General features: G+C 40.9%; 1 protein-coding gene across 1 annotated transcript in view; it reads left to right on the plus strand.

Annotated features, from left to right (window-relative positions):
• MKX (mohawk homeobox) overlaps positions 1–22,779 on the plus strand; it is a 49,636-nt gene that overhangs the window by 7,590 nt on the left and 19,267 nt on the right. The window contains 2 exon segments of the mRNA XM_039549448.1: positions 3,856–4,009; positions 5,244–5,579. Coding sequence (XP_039405382.1) covers positions 3,856–4,009; positions 5,244–5,579 — 490 coding nt within the window.

A 22,779-nucleotide genomic window follows, 5' to 3' on the forward strand; every position in this document is an offset into this window, starting at 1 on the left:
TAGAGATTACCACATCATAGATTAAGCCTAAAAATCTCTTAAATGGATTGGACTAACTTTCCTTTCATCCAAGGCTTTAGTGAGCCTTGTTGTAATTGCATTTGAGATCAGAGTTTCTAGAGTGGATTTGCTGCTTTGTGCTTTAGTATAGCTGACTTGAGGTTCTTTCAAAATCATAGAGTCGTTCAGGTTGGAAAAGACCTTTATAATCATCAAGTCCAGCCATTAACCCAGCACTGCCAAGTCCACTGCTAAACCATGTTCCTGAGCACCACGTCTACATTTCTTTAAATACCTCCACGGACAGTGAGTCAACCATGGTGACTTTCACTGGGCAGCTTGTTCCAATGCCTGGCAATCCTTTCTGTAAAGAAATTTTTCCTAATATCTAATCTAAACCTCCCCTGATTCAACCTGAGGCCATTTCCTCTTGTCCTATCACTTGTCACTTGGGAGAACAGACTGACCCCATCTGGCTACAGCCTCCTTTCAGGTAGTTGTAGAGAGCAGTAAGGTCTTCCCTGAGCCTCCTTTACTCCAGGCTAAACCCCCTCAGCTCCCTCAGCTGCTCCTCATCAGACTTGTGCTCCAGACCCTTCACCAGCTTTGCTGCCCTTCTCTGGACTCTATCCAGCATCTCAGCGTCCTTCCTGAATTGAGGGGCCCAGAACACAGCATTCGAGTTGTGACCTCACCAGTGCTGAGTAAGTGCAAAGGTACAATCACTGCCCTGCTCCTGCTGGCCACATGTTACGGTCCAGTTCTTAAAATTATTAGAAATTCCTCTGCCTGAATTAAGGTGCAAACGAGACCATATGCCAAAGGATTCCAGTCTCTGACATCACACTTCCTGATCCAGGACAGGATGCCATTGGCCTTCTTGGCCACCTGGGCACATGTGGCTCACGTTCAGCTGATGTCAACCAGTACCCTCGGATCCTTTTCCACCAGGCATCTTTCCAGCCACTCTTCCCCCAGCCTGTAGCATTGCAGGAATTGTTGTGACCCAGGGGCAGGCTCTTGGCCTTGTTGAGCCTCATACCACTGGCCTTGGCCCATGGATTCAGCCTGTCCAGATCCCTCGTGGAGCCTTCCTTCCCTCCAGCAGATCAACCCTCCCACCCAACTTGGTGTCTCTGCAAACTGACTGAGGGTGCCCTTAATCCCCTCCAGATTAATGATAAAGATATTAAACAGGACTGGCCCCAGTACCAAGCCCTGGGGGACACCACTAGTGACCGGTGACCAGCTGGATGTAATTCCATTCACCAACACTCTCTTGGCCCAGCCACCCAAACTGGTTTTTACCCAGCAAAGAGCACACTCATCCAAGCCACGAGCAGCCAGTTTCTTCAGGAGATGCTGTGGGAAATGGTGTCAAAGGTTTTACTGATGTCCAGGTAGACGCATCTACAGCCTTTTCCCTCATCTACTAAGTGAGTCACACTGTCATAGATGAAGATCAAGTTGGTCAAGCAGGACCTGTCTTTCACACATCCTTGCGGCCTGGGCCTGATCCCCTGATTGTCTTGTACATGCTGTGTGATGGCACTTAAAATCATCTGCTCTATAAAGAGCAGGAGAACAAGGTGCAATATATTTATCTCATTATGAAATAACAATCAAATACTACTATTCCCTTCTCTCATAGCAGAAGACTTAAAATATGACTCATATTTTCATATTGATATGCAGAAAGCAAAGCAATGGCATGGGAAGAATGAGCTCAAAATAAACCAAGAGTACCATGCAGAAATCACTCCTGCTAAATTTAATTGCTTTTGTGTATGAATCACACTAATACTACCCTATCTTTCTTTTCTGTAAGTGGCATTTCACTGATGAAAAATTTCAGTATGTAATAAAATGAAGCATAATGAAATCTTTCTTGTGAGAGGTTGGAAAGCTGTCAGTTTGGTAAAATGCTGCAGTAACTGCAATCCTGTTCACTGGGACCCTGGATTGATCCATCTCTGCTGTTAAACACTTGATTTCAGAATTACACTGTCATGCAGCAGGTGACTGCTGCTTCAGATGAGCAGTCTGGAGTGAGTTTGTTAACAGCATTAGAAAGTGCATGGATTCCAGCCCACCCAGTCTCATATACTGTAAAAATTTCTGTGTCAGTATGATGATTATAAGCAAGTAGCCTCAGAAAAGAATGAAAATTACTTACTCTGCCAGCTACATTTTTGGTTTTCTAACCTGTTGTAGTAAACTACAAGGCTTATAAAGTTACGTGTTTGGCATCTGAGCACTGATCCAGGGCTCACTGTATTTTCAGTGGAACCCTGTTTCATGTAAATGTGATTTTAAGTAAAATCAAAGTGACAGGCATAAGGCACCACTGCTAAGTTTTAGCTGGGATTCTGAACTGAAGCTTTGCTTTTTTTTTAGGCAGATCGTGTTTATTTTTCTCATAATCACTTTAGAAGAGATTATTGATCCAGAATAATTAGACATACTTCTGTGTGATTTATACAGTAACCTTAGCTACAATAGACAGATGACAAAACTAGGGCCAAAATCCGACACTAAGGTCTATAGTCTGGCTCTCTTCTAGGTGAGGTAGCATGTATTGATAAAACGTGTATGAACTTGCTTTGCAGGTTGATGTAAATTAAATGGTATGATCATTCCCAGGTCAGAATATGATGACCCTAGTCTGGCTTCCTCTGTGTGCACGTTCACAACACAAAGATGTGAGCAGGGCTGTAGGCTGCTAACATCCTTTACATTCTCCTTTGCAAGTGGTGCTACTCTGTCCCCTTCTTGCAGAGGTCATGTCAAAATGCACTTATTCCTGCAAGGGGGTAAATAGCACTTTTAACACCTTATTTATCATTAAGCAAACATTGTTAGAATGTAGGTCGCTTGCCTCTGTTCTTGCTCATAGTAAAGATACAGTTGTCAGTATTTTCTATTTTCTATCTTTTTGAGTTGAAGTAGAATCAAGGCCATCATTTTCTTAGGTGTGCTTTCATGCAAAGTCACTGCAAGAACATGCATCCCATTTAGTGATTTAATTAGCACTGCTGGCACAGAAGGGTAGAGTGTGCCCTTTTGCTCATTCAGTGCCTAAAGCACTGTGAAATACTTGTGTTTGAGCCTGACTTTGTGATGAGCCTGTATGCTAGAGGGGTACTAACATGTATCCATTTTGCTATGTCAAACTCTAGAAAATGCTCTGCAGCTGGGAAGGAAGACAAACCAGACTATTGTTTAATAGTCACCTTGAGAGGAGTCTGCATCTTCACTGGTTTTTAGGGTGTCCACAACAAAAAGAGTTTGTAAAATCTGCTGCTCTGTAGACCAAGGGGTTGATATCTGCAGTGAGTCAAAGTATGTTGTACTCTGTAAGACTTTCCTGATGCCCATGGCTTGTCAGAGTTCTGTTAAAGTACAAGGGAAAATTCGGGCTTTTTAATATACAGATTCAGAATGTCTTTTTCTCTTCCACAGCCTTATTGTAGCCTATATAAATACCCAAGGAAACTCCTGAATATTAGATAATAGTTTTAATTTAGAAAGTTGGTGATATATTGAAGGTTCATATTGAAAGTTCAGGGCTTTATCTTTAAAAAAAAAAAAGAAGAAGAATGCAGAACCAGTATTTGGGACATCTTAATTGAAATCTTGTGATAATGTGGTTTTGCTAACACTTGGGAAGGGTGGGATGCCTGAGCTTGCCTTCTTGTATGAGGTTCCTGCTCTGCTCAGTGGTAATTTCATGGACTTCTGTTCTTATTTCTCATTTGCTGTATCCTTGAATCATACATAAAACTCTTGAGAGCTCTATGGATTTTTTTATTTGTGTCATTTTCAAGGGAAACTAATACACTCATTTGTATGCAGGTATCAAACTGGTTTGCCAATGCAAGACGTCGCCTGAAGAACACTGTCAGGCAACCAGATCTTAGCTGGGCTTTACGAATAAAACTGTACAACAAATATGTTCAGGGAAATGCTGAGCGACTCAGCGTGAGCAGCGATGACTCATGCTCTGAAGGTTTGTTGATGCTCTTTTATCGATTTTGAACTGATTAAAATATATTTAGAAAGTATTAGATACCCTGAGTTAGCTCTAATTTTTAATCACAAAATACCCTCAGTGGATCTGCCTTTATTTCTTTTGTGAATTAGGTGCCTATATTGGCTCCCAACTACTATGCAGCCTTGCAAAGCAGGATTGTGTAAGTTGTTCAAGGTGACAATCTGGCTGCATGTTGTTATATTTCATTTTTGCTAGAAAGATAATTGTTAGTTCATTACATTCTACAAGCCTGTTCCTTTAATCTGTATCAAAGGAAAAAGACTGATTACATTTGTTGGTATAAAGAAATGAGAAATCACTTGACTGTTACTTTCCTTGATGGAAGGGTTATAGCAATATACATCTTTAACAGGACAATCTGATTAACTTCAGCAGGGCTTATTAGATGGTAAACAGAGTATTACTGTTATTTATTTAATGTATTTTGCTAGCAACTGTTTTCCATAAAGGGTGCACTGGAATTCTCTTTCTTACTCAAATTAACAAATGCAGGATTTTTTTTTAAAGTACCCTGTATTTTTAATAGAGCTCTTGTATTAATTATGTCTGTGGGTACTTTTTTTAGACAGTTGTGACATGGAGATACAATGACAAGAACAAATCCTACAGAACATTGTCAGAAATCTGTATGTGAATTTTTAGAAGAGTATGTCTCAATTTGCACTCAGTTTCAAATATCTTTGTTCCAATTTCAGTCTGTACTCACATTTCTTGAAAAATGTGAGAATATATTCACATTTCTACTCACTTCCCTTGAAAAGATTGCTTGCAGAACAATTTAAAGAGTACAGTTTAAGACGATGCACCTAAATATGCTGTGGTATTCAGGCGAACCAGATTACAAGATATGATAGTAAGAATTCAGCTTATTCACACAGCTTTTTAAATGCTTATTGTTGAGTTAGGGCACTTTTCAGATTTTTTCTACCCGCCTTGTGTTACTCATGAACAAATTAGACTCAAAGACTGCTTTCTACAGCTAATTAATTTAGAATAGCTGTAACATCTGAGAGCCATGGGAACTACTATGAGCAATGTGTGAACAGAAGAAAATGAAAATCGCTGTCTAATGCTGAAGTTACTGTCTAGTTTTAGTTATATTTATCACAATTCAAAATATGTAAAGAAAGCCTCATGTTAAATATTAGGTACTCAGTGTATTGCTGTATCTTTGTTCTTTTGTTTTCAGATGGAGAAAATCCTCCAAGAAACCTTATGAATGAAGGGGGATATAACAAACCAGTTCATCACACTGTGATTAAAACTGAAAGTTCAGTAATAAAAACAGGAGTGAGACCAGAAACAAGTGCCAATGAGGATTATGTGTCACCCCCCAAATACAAAAGCAGCTTACTGAATCGTTACCTAAATGACTCACTGAGACATGTCATGGCTACTAATGCAGCTATGATGGAAAAAACAAGGCAAAGGAATCATTCCGGTTCATTTAGTTCCAATGAATTTGAGGAAGAACTGGTGTCTCCATCATCATCAGAGACAGAAGGCAATTTTGTCTATCGGACAGGTAAGGGATATTTTTCTGCTTGATTTCTATTACAGAGAACTTCAGTAGACAGTGTCTCCTGGAATAAGTGTCACCTGATTGTGCCTTTTATGAGACTGGGTAACTTCTGTCCATTCTCTTATATGACAGTGGATAATTCCTGTCTGTCTTCTTGCATGAGAGTAGATGATTCCTATACATCCTCTCATATCAGAGTGGATAAATCCTGTCCGCCCTTTCATTCTCTGGAGAAGTTCTACCTGCAGTATAACAGTTGAGTGCTGTTACTGACCACTAATGAAGCTGGTTTGCTTTTCAAATGGAGCAATGGGGATAGTTTTTGAAATGACATTTACAGGGCACCTTTTGCCAGCACTAAGACGAGCCTAAGGAAGGAGAAAACTCTTCAGCATTCTATTAAAATATGTGGGGACTAGAAGAGAAGGACTGAAGTTCTTCATGGCCCCAGCTGGGAGGAAGAGGAGGGCTTTGAAATTTCAAGGTGGCTGTTTGTGGCACTTACATGAGTTATATGCTCTTCAATGGAGTGCATGTGAACACCTTGCCCTGTTGTACTGCACCTTTTCTGTCCTCAGAGTGCCTTGTCCAGTATGTGACCCTTTGGTGCTCATGCATCTCTTAGGAATATAGGCATTGCTGTAGACTAATTTCTGCATCACTCTCCAGATACAGTGCACTGAGCTAAGGGGACACAGACTTGGCCATTAAATACCTTGTCTTACTGGTTTTTGAAGGGTTACACATAGTTTATTATTTTAATATTATCAATAAAAACATAAAAACATGATGTAATATCATCCACTGTGTTACCAGTCAGAGCAAGGCACATGGGACTGCCTGGTTTATGCCAGTAAATTGCTGTAAATCAGGGCAAGATCAGGACTTGCTCAAGTCCCTGTGGGCCAGGGAATGCTGGAAGGCTCCTCTTGTGAAGCTTCTTCTGTATTTCTTTGGGACGTAAGGCAAAAAAAAAAAAATTGAAAAAAATGAAGTTTTGCACCCCAGTCTCTGAAGGTCTCCACCAGTGTCTCAGGGTTTCCACCCAGTGCAGCAACCCGTGTGTTGTTCTGGGCCTTTCTTGTCAGGTTATTCTGCCAGGGACCCCCCTGAGGTGAGCATCACTTAGGGATGGATATTGCTGAAAAGTACTGGAGGATTTTGCCATAAAGTTAACACAGATTTAGATTTTGTACTTGGCTCCCCTTGGCTTCCCTGGCAGGCAGGTTTGGGTGCCTTTGCAACCTCTCAAGTTTTCAGCCTTTGCTCTCTCTTTTCTGGCACGTTTCCTGTGGGGTTTTTTTGTCCATGTGGAGAGGCCACAAGGCTGAGTTCTGTGGTGGGGATTAGGAGGATATTTGTGTGCACAGGTTGTTGGAAATGACCAAGGAGATAGTGGGGGCCCTGTAGAGAAATGGGGTCTCGTGGGGAGGAAGAATAGTGCATGCACAATTCATAAATTTCAAAATTAACTTTCTCCGTTCATTTAATTTCGTTTTTCTCAACATACCAAATGCATTTGGTCTTCATTACAAGCATATTGTCTGCCAATTTTTATTTTTAAGTGAGAAGTTACTCAAGAACAGATGCAGCAGCTCAGATATGTAAACTTCTGTTTTTCTGTACTTTATACCATAACCTAGAAATGGACAAAATGACTTTTTAAAATTTATAATAAATTTGCTACTGGATTAAGTTCTTCTTGACAAGTTTCAAGCTGCACTGAAAAATATGGTCATTAATGTGAAGGCTGAGAGAGGCCCATTGTAACTGTGTAAATTCACCAGCTGTGCTGGAATGACTAAAAACCTAGTATATTTGTCCTTAAGTTCGTGACATTCCTGGAACTCCTCTTGAGACTGTATTTAAGTCAGTTCCTAAATATCTTCCTTAACATTTTCACAAATGTTGAGAACAGACCAGCAGCTCTTAGGTTATAGTTTTATTCTTTTTGCACTTCGATATTAGAGATGTAGTATATAGAAAGAAAAAAAGATCATGTGTATACGTGATATTTTTTGTTATATCATTGCTATATATGTGCGTACATTCAGGAAATATAGGTAAAAATGGGCTTTTTTTCAGTTACAAGATTACAGTTCCCATTAATGATTTTCTGATGATCTTATAACGTGCAGGAATTAAGCTTTTCATGAACTAAGCAGATATTTTCAAGTTATTGTCCATTTATGAAACTTACCTTCAAATAGATGAAATTATTGACATGAATGTTAGGGAGAGATAAATAAGGATGATTTACTTCTTAAAATGTTTTTTATTTGTAATTTGAATACCTGGGTTGGCAGTTCTCAGTGCAGTTGTGAACCAGACCTGTATCTGTGTTTTCAAAAATAGCTGTAATACATTTTGATTAAGCAAATAATGGGGTATGGCTGACTTTACCACTCTTACCCTCCTGAAAGTGGCAAGTGTATTTTTAAGTGAGATGTCTCCTCTTAGAAGGAGTTTGCCATGGCAATTTTTTGTAGAGCAAAACGGCTGATTTTTAACACAAAGGAGATGTTGCAGGATTGTCAAGTCCCTACTAGATGTTTTCATTTATGAAGACATTTTAAGCAGTATTTCAAAAAGCACAGAGTGAAAACTGATTGATGTTTTATTTTTGAGAAACTTTTGGCAAGGTCGTTGTGCCTCTAAGGACAAGCAGTCACTGGAGTTTAAACTAATTCTTTATTGTGCTTCCCTGGAAGGGTAACTTTCCGTGGCAGATCATAAGTAGAAAGCTTACTCACCCTGTCTGGTTCTGATTATGGGCTGGACCCTGATTTCAGGTACATCAGTGTGTCTGGAGCTACTTTGTTCACACAGCACCCGGGGTCAGTGTGGCCATGTGTGTCTCAACAGCCTGCGTCAAATTAACAGCATACGAGGGCAGTGTCCAATAACAAAAACAAGAAATTGCAGTTTAAAGTTTATAAGGAAAACGGGTTGTAGAATTTCCCATTTCAGTCATTAACATGCTTATAAACACGGGACCATATGCTACTCCAGCTTTGTGCAACTGGGAAATCCCACATAAAGATCAAGGACAGGCTATATAACTGACTGTCGGCAGAGCAGCCTCGTTTTCTACCTCCACACAATTATGGTGAGCTCATGGGAAAGAGTTTCAGTGCTGGAGAGGGGCAGCAAACCCCCGAGTCGGAGCCCTCGCAGGTGCGGTGCCCTCGCTGCCATTCCCCCGGGCCTGGGCAGCCAGGGAGCTGCTGCGGGAGGCGGCGCGGGCAGACAGTGCAGGGAGAGCAGAGCAGCCAGGGAAGAGTGCAGCTGCCCTCGGGTGTGTCACAGGTTTCTGCAAGTCTTTCTGTCGTAAGCTGATACTCTTATGTATATAACATATACACAGGTGTATTCACTTAAAGCAGAAAATTTCAGTTCAGATTAATCCTGGTGCAGGTATAATGTAAATAGATATAGTTGGTCAAATGTGCATCTTAAACTGATGAGTGAAAGGCTTGGTTCAGTGTTTTTGTTTAGTTAAAAAGCTGTGTCGGAGAAGTAGTTTTCACTAACTGCTTGCCATGCTGTCACTCACAGCGGGTTCTCTGTGTGACAGGAATAACTGAAACCAGACTTGTCTACCTTTATTTGTTGTACAAATGCATGCAGAAACAACAGTCTTGACTGCAACGGGCACTCCAGAAATCTACAAGGAAAAGATCTAATAATGTTTGTAGTGAGGCTGAATATAAATCTAAAGAGGCAATGTCAGTCTTTGGTTTACAGAACACTGAAACGCTGGCTTTTCTGTAATCGCGCTGCAGTGCTCCCTGAGTACCCTATCATCAGTCACCTGCAGAAACAAAATGTCCTGCATCATTGTAGCACAAGGAAATGAAAAATTAGCAGCTTTCTGGCATACTGTTCTCTAGTGAAGGAAAGCAAAAATTAAAACAAGAGAAAAAGAGATGAAATGGCAGGACAGGGAGTCCTTTTTCTCTAGGCAGATTTTTCATTAATTTCACTTTATATGTTATTTAGCACAGTAGAAAAGCCAGGACAAATAAAAACAGTGAGGAAACGAAAGACTTGCAGGCCTGGAAGAGAGGGTGGTTTTAAACAAATGCTTGAATGACTGGCTGATTTTTGAAGATGTTTGATCTCTATTTTTAGACATTTATACTCAGGAGTGCGCTCTGTTTCTGATGTTTTCATTACTACTGACTTTTTCTTTCACCTTCCTTTCTTTCTTTCCTTTGGAGCCTGCAAAGTTGGTGATTCATAAGGCATGATCCTGGGTCGTTTATTCCAGCATGCTGAGCACCTCTGATGAGACCTTTGGCATACTGCAGGATCAGGCCCACATTTCTACAGAGCACTTAAATGTAAGGGTGTAGCCATGCACATAAGTACTATTGAGAGACACACGAGCTGCAGAACAGTGCTGTGATTTTGTGTGGTCCTTGCCAACTTTTCCTTACAACTGAACATTTTTAGAAATTAACATGTAATTTAAAAATAAGCCGTAAAATTTGAGAGCGTAATACAAACACAATGGAACTTGTTTTCAGAAACAACTCAAGGGACCCGCAAATACTGCTCACAGCAGTGACTTTTGTAAGTTTGATCTAAACGGTGCTGGAGACCTTGGGGATACTTTGAAATAAATGGTAACCTGGGAGAGCTGAAGGAGGTCTTTTTTGCAGATCCTAATATCATCCAGAAGTGAAATGTAAAAGGTGAATGTCAAGTACAGTGTTAAATGCACACAGCAGCATAACTGCAATTTGAAGGTTACACAGTTAAGATCGTATTTCTGCAGGAATTTTATTATTACATGACCTGATTTGTCAACACTAAAATAGCATGGAATTGAGAATTGAGGAGAAGATTATGTTTAATTTACTGTTCTGTTGTTTTTTCTAAAGAAAGAATAAAAGGAAATGTCTTTACAACACAGGAAGTGTCAGGTTTAATATACCAGATGTGATAGCCCAGACCTGAGAACTTTAAAGATCCTACCCATTCCCTGCTAGTTTGGTTCACTTTCTGCATTTCTTTCAGTTCAAACACCAAAAATCAAATAAGCTATTTTTTTAATTCTCTTTAGTTTCTTGGTTTCTCAGTATCTGAGTTGCAAGGGGAATTGGTCAGGATTATTTCCACATGACCCTGAAAAACAGTGCTTCATCTGAACTGAATCTTTTTTGTGGGAAGGTAGAAGTTCCAACCTCTTTCACGTTGGGGAATGGAGAAAGAGAGCACTGGGTAGGCTGGGAACAACAACAGCTGAGGGTAGAGCACTGTCCCAAAAGCCTGGGCACCCAGGGACTGCCAGCCGGCTAGGAAGAGCTTTGCCTGGAGCGAGCCCTGCTGAGGGGGGAAGCAGCACTCCCAGCAGTGTCAACTTTCCTGTGCCACTTCTCTCCACTCCCTTCTTTTAGTGGTTAGTGTTATGGGAAAAGAGAGTATTTGTTTTCTCACAGGTGCTGGATGCACAAACTATGCATCCTTGTTTTATCTATTTGTTTTCAGATGCAAAAGGTTATGAATGTTTAAGGCTTTTTTTCCCCTTTAAACCCAAAATACTGAAGATCCCAGAGACTGGCCTCTATGCAGGTAAGATGTGCTTCAAATAGCAGCATATTTGTGCCTGTTCTATAATTCAGGTATCATTGCTGTGGAGAACCCGCAGAGCAGAGACTGTGGGCATGTCTTCTGGTTTTGCTTCTGTCGATGTCATGGCAAATTTTCCATATGCTTCAGTAAAAACTATCTTGAGCCAGTTGTTTGGCTGCAGAGGATTTTCTTCAAATCAGCTTGCTTCAGAGCAGCACGTGTCAGGACTCCTGATAGCTTTATCATTGTAGAGAATGAGGTGTTCTTGCATGAATGATTTGAAATGGAAAAGATTACAACATCTGACTGAAAAATCAGAGACACCAAAAAAATCAGGGCACCAGCCATGTTTCCATGGCCACATGTTGTCACTGCCCATGCCAATGCAGCAAGCCTGCCTTTGTTTCTCCAAGACCATTAAAATTTTCCCGATGTAAATATTCACAGCAGTGGCCAAAAAAGCATCAGACCCCTGTGCTTGCCCAAGACCTCTCTGAGACACAGCAGGAAAAATGTGTGGTGCTGTCACCAATCTCTAACAACTATATATTTTAATATTCCTCTTTAGAGTTAGTCAATGCTCCAGGCCTCAGCAAGGGCTGTTCCCTGACAAGCCTTAGGCCTCACTCATTTAGTGAAGGTGTTTTCAAGGAGAAAAAAATATTTATCCCCATTTTCCCATTGTTCTGAATGTCTTCAGAATTATGCTTGGTCTTAAAACCTGGGGCCAGCCAAAATGTGAATGTTTCAGGAAATTATGTGCATGGAAAAGCACATAGTCATAAATCAGAATGTTTTCCAGTTTTAGCTGTAGACTGCATGGTTAGTAATGAATATAATAGGGAAATTAGTTAGAAAATTAGCAGTTAATTTAAGTATATTTAAAGAGTGTGAAACTACAGCTTGGGAAAACTCATTAAGTAAAATGGAGGACTCCTTCTCCCCTTCCATTGCCTGAGCAGGATTTTCCCCAGTAGCCAAATTTGTGTGCACATCTCTTGCAGGAGAAACCTGGCTCACGTGCTGCCTTGCCATGGCTTCTGCCCTGATTCAGGGGTCCCTCCGCCTGAACGTCAGCCAGCTGCAGCCATTGCTGCAAAAAGAAGCACTGCATGTGTTGCAAAAAGAAACACTGCTCAGAGAGGAGGGCAGAGTGGGGCTCAGAGGACATAGTGAGATGAGGTAACCAGCAATGTACCAGCTCAAGCAGAGCAGCAGAAAGCCCTGGGTGCTGCAGCGCTGGTGTAAGAGCCAGGGACAGAGTGGGGCAGCACCAGGCAGGAGCAGTGGTTTGCATCCTGTGGAATGTCTCTGTAGCCTGGCTGCCTCACGCTGCCTTGGTGTGCATGCAGAGGGGCCTTGGCACTGCAGCTGTACCCCAGCATGCTTCTGAAGGCACAAAGGAGCGTGTATCTGCTCTGTCCCCTACCCAGGAAACCCAGTGGCAAAATGCGAGTATCAGCTGTTAGTGCCAAAGAGGAGATAGGGGCCAATGAACTTGAAAAATATGGGATGATTTTATACATGGAAGAGCAAAAAAGAGGAACAAAACACAAGAGTGTTTGCAAAGACAGGGATGTGGGCTGTCACCTCATTAGATGTGGCTTTGAAGTCCACACCTAAATTTATATATCAGTGATGGGGAAGCACTTTTGAGCAGACAAAGCCATGGCTGGAGGCAGATTACTGAGTTGCGAGCAAGACTTGTGCTGGCTCCAACGCTGAAATGTGCCTGTTCTGCTCCTCAGAGCTCTTGTGCGACTGCAGCTGACTCTGCTCCTGCACCAAGACATCTGCCCATGGTACCTGCATGAAGAAAAAGAAATTACAGGGACAAACTTCTTCTTTATTGCCCAGTGGATCACTTTTACATACAAAATCTATAATCTTCATCACTAATAACCACTGCCTTTGGTGATTCTTACTAACATATTAATCTGTGTGCAGTGCAAGAAATGTGACCAGGAGAGGACAGGGTGCTGACAAGGCAGGCACAGGCGAGACAGGGTAGTAGCAGGAGGAAAAAAAGAGCTGGACTTTTCACATTCTGGCTGGGGCAGTAAACTTAAAGGAATGGCAAGCCCATAAAAGTTTCACTTCTTTCTGGAAAAACATCTGAATTGAAACTTCACACCTGGCATGGGTTTTCCGCATGTCCCAGCCTCCTTCCGCCACTGCTGGGGAGAAATAATGCGACTTTGGGTAACTCCTGATGGATTCTGCTTGTAGCACAGACTGTCCCTCGTGCAGTGTTACATTGCTGCTGTTCATGTTGCTGTAGTTAAGGTTGTACCTGTGTTTCCATTAGAACCCTTTTAATCTGCAAATTTATGACCCAGCTGTAAAAATTCAATCCAGACTGAAACTTGGCATGAACAGTGTTCACTCTCCCATCTGTGGAAGGGATTTAAGCAGGTACATCCCAGTAATAACCATCTGAGTTAGGCTTGTAAATTTGGAGCATGATGACTGGTGAAAAAAACTGTGAGCTTCTCAGTAGTCCTGGAGTTTGAAATATTTTATGCCTGTGGTGAAACTAGTGAAAAGCAGCTTGTTTGTATTCAGTCATACAGCTGTAAACAAAGAAAAGTGTTTGGGTCTTTCTGTGTTTGCTTATATGCACAAGCACATGCATTTTCCTTACCATGGCAAATTTTGATATGAACATTTGAAAGTCTTCAGGGTCTTGCACCAAAGCAGTGTTTGATGATTCTCAAGTAGGTTAAGAAATTGTATTCATGCTGGTGCAAATGGTAGAATTTATCTCTTGATTGTAATAGAAAAAGTTAGGGAAATAAGAAGACCGGATTGCTTTCTTTTGGGTGAGATTTTTTTTTTTTATTCTTCTTAAACTACTGTAAAAACTGATACAGTATTGAACTGCAAAATTAGTTTTATTCACCATTTCTTCCTTCCATTTTAATTTTCTTTTCTAAAAAGCTACACACTGAATGTGGCTGACCAGATAGACTAGTAATCTTATCTGATGCAGCAAATCCTATTTCCCTTTGCAGGTTTGTGGGTTTTGAAAGTAGTTCTGTAATTTGAAAAAAAACCCCAAAACTCCTTTGTGTGTTTAACTGAAATTTTTTTAGGTCATTTGTCTGTAATGTGAATACCAGAAACATAATGATGAAAGCAGTTTTAGTGAGACCAGACTTCTGATCTTCCATGTGTATTCACAGAGAAGCTTTTGGGAGGGTTTTGACACAATTTGAGAAGTGAGCTGAAGGGATATCTGCATGGACTAATGCTGGGCTGTGGATGAGTTTGCACCTGCAATTCAGGAAATGTCAGGAACTTCCAGATACTCTTTGTGAATGAGAGTTTTGTCATCTTGAAGGAGAAACACCTGTTCTGGAAAACCTTGTCTAATGTTCATCTGTAAAATTCAATTTCTAATTATCCAGAAAAGCAGAGTTGGATTCAGTAATATTAAATCCACTTCACTACAGACTTAAAAATTTGGGTATGAGATAAAGAGGCAGATGTGGAAGTAACCAGTGATTACTGAAGACCTGTTGAGGTCTTTTATGCTTTATGGCATTAAATTGGCATCAAATCACCAATTTAGATCTGCTAAAGGAGAAATATGTCCTAACAGTCAAAACATGCAAAAGGCTTGTATGAGTGAGTTTTATGTGAGCTACAAAAAAAAAAAAAAAAAAAAAAAAAAGGAGCAGGAGTTTAAAGCAGGGAAGAAAGTTGGAGAAGTAAACTACATTGTAGAAAATCTGGAAAAGCGTAAAAAGAATTCAAACAGAAAGAGATCAGATAAACAGCTGAAGCTGGAACAGCTGAAAAGAAACACACAAAAGTAGGTAAAGCAAAATTCCAGTGAGCCATGAAATTTGTTTTCCTTAATTTTTCACAGTGGCCTTGAAACCTGATGTCAGAGACTCTATCTCTGTTCTTTCACTGATGGCCAGAAATTGAGGTTATGATGACCAGATCGTTTGGTATGGCACTGACATTTCAAGTTAAAAGGGATTGCCAAGACTCTCAGTTATGACACTAAAATATACCGCTATTTCAAGAGCCAATTTTCAGTCCCTCCCTCATGCCTCCACATTGATTTAGGCAACAGATGCGTGAAAAGCAAAGCAATATTCAAAATAATCCCTTAGCTGAGGCTGGGGGAAGGCTGGCTAGTGGGCTGTAGCCAAAATTCCTTAAATGTTACAATGTTTTACATTTCTAAATGTAAAAACTTTCTTTCCAATGTGAGGTACCAGCCAAATGTCGTAGTTACGATATCTCAGAGTGAAAACTGGCATGTGGCCTTGTGGTCATTTGTGGGTATTGACAGATTTACACCCTTGAAGATCAAGTTAAATGTTGTCGGTTTCTCCATCTCCCCTAACTTTGTCAGGGGTTTTTTTCTGTCTCAGTTACTATTTGTCAACTTAAATCCAGTTTGCTGGAAAAATGAAGGCTCCTCACGACCTGGCTCTTCAGGAGCAAATTGCCTCAAATTCTTTCTGCTAGCCAAGGTATTTTGTAATGTGTTGCAAAACACCAGCAGGATCGCTCTCCTTGCACTAGATGTACTTTGTGGGCTAGACACTGCGGGCAGTTTTAATGAGGTCTTGGTGTGCTGGAGAATTTGTCTCAGCCATTGATTTCAGGGAGACTTTCATCCCAGGTCCCTGTTTGTCTAATTGCTCTTCCTACCCCAAGGAGCAGGGTCTGGCTATTCCCATTGCGGGCTGCACCATAAGGGGTCTGAACTGGCAGCTGCTCAGGGAGCCGGTTCTGGAACTGGTGTGCAAATTAAATGGTCTGCTCCTGACTATTTATGGCAGCTTTGTACTGTGGTGGATTGTCCATTACACAGACACACTAAAATTCATTGTCCTGCTTTTCTCCCTCTTATGCTGTCTAGCTGGTGTACTTGTTGATTTCTGTGTCACTAATTCATTTCCCCAGGATCATCTTCAAATAAGAGCTTCCTCCAGAAGACAACAGTCTTTGTTCCTTTGTCAGAGAGAGCTCTGAGTGTCTGCAGCACTGTTTGTGCCAGCACTGTCAGAGAGAGCCCAGTGCAGCCTGTGAAACTTACGTCAGCTGCGGGAGCAGGGGTGCTGGGTGAAGCCTGGAGCCTTTCTCTGTCTGCAATATCATAATTACAATAGTTCTGGGCTTCCTGCTTGTTGAATCTCAGTAGTGCTGGATGTTTAGTGACACTTTTTGAAGGGCCAGCACCTGAGATTGTAGTGGTGTTTGTAAGACATGCAGTCTTTCAACTGTATATACACAGAGACACACATATATTTCCTTAGTGCTCTATTACGATGATGATATCTGTGGAATACAATTGTGTTCTCTTGCTGTTTTGCTGTGCTTACTCCTTCAGCTCAGAGCTGTGCAGTAGCTCACCATGGCAGTGACCTTTGCAAAGGCAGAGGAAAAGAGGCTCCCAGCTCTGTTGTCTACAAACAGTGACATATCTTACTTTCAAATCCCATACCTCACTGACTTGCTTACTCCAGATTGCCCCTGCAAAGCTGAAAATCCTTTTCACAGAAGTCAGCAGAGAAGACAAGGCTGACCTGCAGGTATTGATCCCAGTAATCCTTTGTTTTATGCAAAGGCTTATTTTTGCTGTCTAAGCCAAAATGAAGAAATGCTTGTTTAAACATTTTAAGTGAATAAAAATAGCGTATGTCTTTATAAGCCTGTTTTCCTTTTAATATTGTGTCACAGCCTTTCTACTGCTGTTTTCACTCCTTGTCTAATGAGACTGAGTGATAATTCCTCCTTGCTACAAGGGCACATGAGCATTAATTTGTGTTTATTGCCTTTGCTGTGAATCTACATAGGGAAAAGGTCATTAATATTTCTCATTCCTCTATACCTCATTCAACTCAAAGATTCACACCCCTGATTCTCTTTCCCTCTTATTTCAGAAGGGGCCAATAATTATATCTGATACCCAAGTCAAAGTGCCTTTACCTTCACCTGATAAGTGATGGACAGACACTCAGATATGTTTTAAAACCAACCCTTTGGAAGTGCTTGGAAGTGCAAAAATCCAATCTGCCAAGATGTGGTCTGGGTTTTAAGTGTTTTGGCCCCAAATCATGCTACATGATTTGACACACAATGTTCATGTATTTGCAAGGCTTTCCAAACTTCATTTTGTGAACTCCTGCTGCTTTCAGTGGGATCTTTGCTCACACATCAAAGACTGTGACCCTCGGAGAATGTAACTGGTCATATTTGGGTACTCCTCATCCTTCATTCCTTGCACAAAATAGGAAGAATAAAGGCTGTGTTCAGTGCTGCGGTACTGCTGCATTTGCTGAGGTTTGAGGAGCTCTGTCATCTCTCCATGGGCTTTATGGCTGCTCAGAAACACCCGTTCCCTGTCCAGAGCAGTGGCAGTACCCAGCCTGATGTGACCAAAACCCTCTCCTGCCTCATGGCCATGTCATCTTTCCATCCTGTCTGGACACCCTCCAGACAGAGGCTCCACATTCCCCACAGGACAAAAATCCTTTTACAGGTGGTGTGGGAGATGGGTCTTCTGAAGTAAACTCCCCATGAGCTGCTGGCTCCTGCCCACCCTTGGCCATGGGGAGCCCATGTCCCACCACGTAACGCCTCCAGGCCCAGCTGGGAACAGGAGGTCTTGGCATAAAGCCAGGTCTAGGTGAGCTGGCCAAAGGGTGGGAGAGGAGTGTTGGAGCAAGGTGTCTGAAGGGAGTAGTAGGGAGAGAGGGAATTGTCCTGCCCCTCAGGGTGTGAGGGACATGCGTGCGGTGGGTTATCCGGTAACAGGGCTCACCTTCATCCTTGGCGAGCTCTGCTTCATCCAAGGATTTTGCTCTCTTGGCCCCTGCATATCTTTGCAGCTGGAATATGGGTTTAGGTAAATCAGACGCCCTGAGTTCACAAATACAGGGTAACTGTGAGGAGAGGAGAGGAGAGGAGAGGAGAGGAGAGGAGAGGAGAGGAGAGAGAAAATCAACAAAGGCCTTTGATATATTGTATGTCATCTGTACGTGACACTCCAAGACCTTAAAATACTTAAACTAAAAACCTAAATATAATTTAGTTAGTAAAAATATACCTTAGTTATAATAAAATGATAATAGTGGAACTTGGCAACAGAGCAGCTAATAAATACTGCACTTTTGAAATGTGCCTGGGATCCAAGTACATACTCTTTTACTGTGTAGTTAAAGCATGTGGCAGGACATGCTAGACCAAGATTTTCTTTTTGTCTTTCCAGTGGAAAACTAAAGTTCTTTGTTTAAGTGAAGCCCGTTGGGAATTTTTCTTAAGTAAAACAAGGAGCTAAAGAATTCCATTCCCTTTTGCCAGCTTTTTTTTCTTCCTTCAGGCCAAATTATCGATTAATGGGGCATTAAATAACAAATACTGCCTAGTTAGAATCATACACTTTTTTGCTTAGGCTCTTTCAATACTTTCTTATTGATGCTTCAAACAGCTGAATTAAAAGATGAGATGTTTTGTTGGGAAAATACTACCCTTTCTAAACATTTTTGACCTTATAAAAATAAAGGTCAGTAATCTGAATGTCATTACATTTGCATACTTACCCCTATTTCTGAGTTTTTAAATGAAAAAAAAATCTGTACTCCTTTAAGGTCTTCTTCCTGAGATTCATTCTTTGCCTTCCTCATTAGCTGTCTCCATTTCGGTACCCTATCGTTTTGCCAGCAGAGCAGCCAAGTGAATGCTTGACCATATTTTTGTCTGGCTCTAGTGAAACCGTGATCTGACAATACAATACTTTTCTCTGGGCTTTCCTTCTTCCCCCGGGGAACCATACTTCAAGGGCAACCTGCTTGTCCAGCATATGAACATGTGGAAAATCCACTGCTATGCACTAATGATTTTCAGATGGGCAATTGTTGCTGAAAATCATCCCAAGAGCAGCAGCTTCTCCAGTGTAGCACCTAACCACTTTGGGATCACATTGCTTGTAGCTGCTCTGGAATAAACCCTTTGCATTTATATATAGGGTGGTGACATTTGCTGCATCACACATATGTGGTGACAAAATTTAGGGGAAAAGGAGGTAAAAGTTACAGTTGTGGTTATTTTTTGGCCATTGAAACATGTATCAAAATCTGACACTTATTTTAGATTGAAAATCTAAATGTAGGAAAAAGTTGAGCTATGCCAAAGATTCACAACAGCAAGGCAGAAGCACCCTAAATATTGTCCACAAATTAATAGCTTTCAAACTTGTGTTTTAAATATTTACAAGGAGACTTGTCACACTCTGGAAGAGAGAAAAATGAGTTTTCAATATTAAATAACTTCTATTACTGTTCTTAGAATATGCATTCTTTTTAAACAACTTTCACTTTTAATCTGTAATTAAAGCCAAAGTTTTCTTTTAGTTTTAAAAGCTTGTCCTTGGACTAAAACAACATGGAACTTTTTTAAACATTGGTCCAGGCTGCTGTAGATACATTTTATTTAAACCACAGAGCCTGCAGTTGGATTCCTTGCTTTGCCAGATCGGCTATGAACTGTAAGTGTGGCAGTAATGATTGTGGAGTCCTGGATGCTTCACTAACAGTGAGGAGGGTTGTTTTTCTGGAGTTGTTCCTCCCTTTGGGCCCTGTTCATGAATGACTTAATCTCTGTCTATGATCAAATGTCGTGCAAGTTACTGTGCACAGAAAAATCAAGGAATGCTTCTCTTTCCTGCGTTCCTTACATGGAATTGCTGTGCCTGCCCAGCAAGCAGTTGGAGAGTGGTAAGGGTGGGAAGCAAGCAGCAACAAAAACACACAGAGAAAACCACCAGAAGCAATATAAAAAGAGTGAGACAAAGAAAACAGAGAATATTTTGTAAGATCTGGTGTGCAAGTTGGATTGAGCCCTGCACAGACAGCTCCAGCTTGTGCAGGCAACACCAGCTGGAGGGGAAACTAGGCTTTCGACTAGGGAGTGTTACAGGGGCAATTCATTCACCATGAAAAACAAAAGTGTTCCCCAGTATCTTCTCTGTAGTGTTGGCCATAAAGATGATTTCTAGTGCATGTTTCTGTTAGCTTGTTTTGTCTTGAGAAGCAAGCATTTACTGTTTTGAGGGGCAGATCTGAAGAAGTTCAGGGAATAATGCTTCTTAGTCTTTTTATCCTCTCGATCTAATTGCTTGTGTGGTAATTCTGTCCTTACACAGGATGTTACACCACTTCATTTGAAGCCAGGAGAAAGACTTTCATTACTAGTGATATTGATTACACAGTTTATGCCATGCAAGGAACTTTCCTTGTGATGTGTTGGTATTTTGTTAGAGATTCAGCAGAATACTGGGGTGAAGTGGTGCATAGCCGTCTCCGTATTTATACAGGCCTCTTCCTTACTTTTTAAGTTTCAACAAAGTTTTCACTTCAGTTAGGTGCTGTTCTCAGTTAAGAGTGAAGAAAGGACTTCTGTTATCAGAGTTGTTTTTCTCATCACCAACACCCTGCAGCCACTGCATGAAATTCTGTCTGTCTCCCTGCCCTAGTGTGAGGACAGATTGCTATAGCAGGACTCCCACCCCAAGCAGTCACTGGTGGCAAATGGGAAATAACTTGACTCAGGTGCTGAACTCCTCCAGCTGTTGATGGGAGTTACACTTGTTTGTCCAGGACAGTGACTGGAATAGTCATTTAGCTCTTTTTGAGATATTTTCCATCCCTTTAGTACTGACAATGGACTTAAAAGATGTAACTCTCTTTTCAGGTAGGTCATAGCTGGAGTATCATTTTAGCTCAAGAAGGGAAAAGATCTAAGAAAGGAGGGGGATTGAAGGGAAAAATAAAAACTCACAGCCAGGAAATAAATACAGGTAGGAAAATAAAAGAGCAGAAACTTTTGGTAGATTGTAATGAGAAGATAGTGCTGGGAGAGATGCGGAAAGGGGAATGCAGGACAAGAACAAAAAGGAAAAGGAAAGAAAAGGGATCAAAGGGATGAAGGCAAGAAGATAAAATACTGAGGAAGCAGGTACGGAAATAATGGTAGGAATCTGGAGCGTAACAGGGAAGGGTTCTAGAATAAATTAGAGAAGTATAGGAAATACTAGCATTTTTCACAGTCCAAAATTAGAAGTTTCATATTTACCTTTTCAAAGTGTTTGAGAAATGAGGGTAGATAAGCATTCAAGATACTGCCACCCTTCTTGGAAGGAACCTTTGAGTCTAATTACTGTGTCTTGGCATTTTTTTCCATGTTACACAGGCTAAGAGAAAGTACACTTCCAGAAAAGAGTATGACCTTGCTTAGAGTACAAGCAAATTAATCCTAACCGTTGCTCCACAATTTAGGGCAAAAAGACAGCTTAGTCTGGCACTGGGAAATACTCTAGTGCTGGTGGCAGTGGTGGTAGTGATGGAGGTGTCTGTTTGTGTGAGGTATGTGGTTATTAATTACCCAGTCTCTTAGTGCATCCACAATCCCTGACTAAGCTGGACACAAAAGTATAGAATGCTTCTCATACTTTGGCTTAATCATACCCAATCCAGACTTTGGCAGATTCCACCAAGACCTGTTTTGAAAACTCTAAGTAGTTTTCAGGCTACTGTGAGACAACTGGCCAAGTGTGGAGGCTTCCTTGGCCCAGTGTTCCTGAAAGTTTTAACTTCTTTTAGGTCTGCTCCTTTCTGTAAATTTTTCAAGTCAGATATTCTCTTTGAAAATTTTTCAAGTCATCATCTGTAAGTTACAGAGAGAAATCTTCTTAACCTAACGCATAGTTGGCTGGGGGCAGTGTCTTTGTGCTCCTCCGAGATGAGTAGCTGTCAGTAGTGTAGAAAGGACATCACCTGGGATGGACTGATAGTTTGATCCTGTATGTCAAAACATGTGTTCCTATACAGTTCATGGTATATATGAATCTAAAATATGTCATGCCAGATCTGATAATTACACATATAATTTTCAAGTTCAACAAAAGGTTTTGTTTCTTTTTCCCTCATCATTTTTTAAAGAAACAGAATTTATCTGAATTAAAAACATAATTGGTGATGGTGAGTGGGTGGTTCTGTTTGCCCTGCCACATTATATAGTACCACTTTTACTCCTTGTTTGGATAGCAGTCACAAGACCCAGATATCAAGCTGTGAAAGTATTTTTCTTGCAGCAGCCTTTCTTTTTTTGGCAGGCAGTGGCTTTGGAGATGCCTCGCATTTTGTCATGTGATTGGACTGCTGATGAGGTTTCTGTGCTGCCTTATTTTCCTGGATTCCATCTGAATTAACTCTTCTTTGGGTCACAGTCATTAGCACATTTCTGAATGAGTGGGGCTTTGCATCATAGTGTGATGACCTCTAATATTTAACCTCTGTAAGGAAACACCCTGTAAAGAAGAAATTTGCTGCATTTGTTTCATGTGACAGAAATCTGTTTTCTATACCTCCAGCTGTCCACATTAAAAACACATTCCTTCTTCACAGTAATATTCCTTCATGAAACAAGGGAAAATGAGGGGAAATGACTTGTATGCAATCGTTCCATCTAAAAATATTCGGCTTAGTCTTGTAAATACATAAACTAGTTCTTTGTAAACAAGTCTCCTAATTTTCTTTAAACTGAATATTTAGATGTTATGTTAGAGAAGCTGAGTACATCAAACACATATGGTTCCTAT

The sequence above is a fragment of the Corvus cornix genome, chromosome 2, assembly GCF_000738735.6.
Source record: "Corvus cornix cornix isolate S_Up_H32 chromosome 2, ASM73873v5, whole genome shotgun sequence".
NCBI lineage: Eukaryota > Metazoa > Chordata > Aves > Passeriformes > Corvidae > Corvus > Corvus cornix.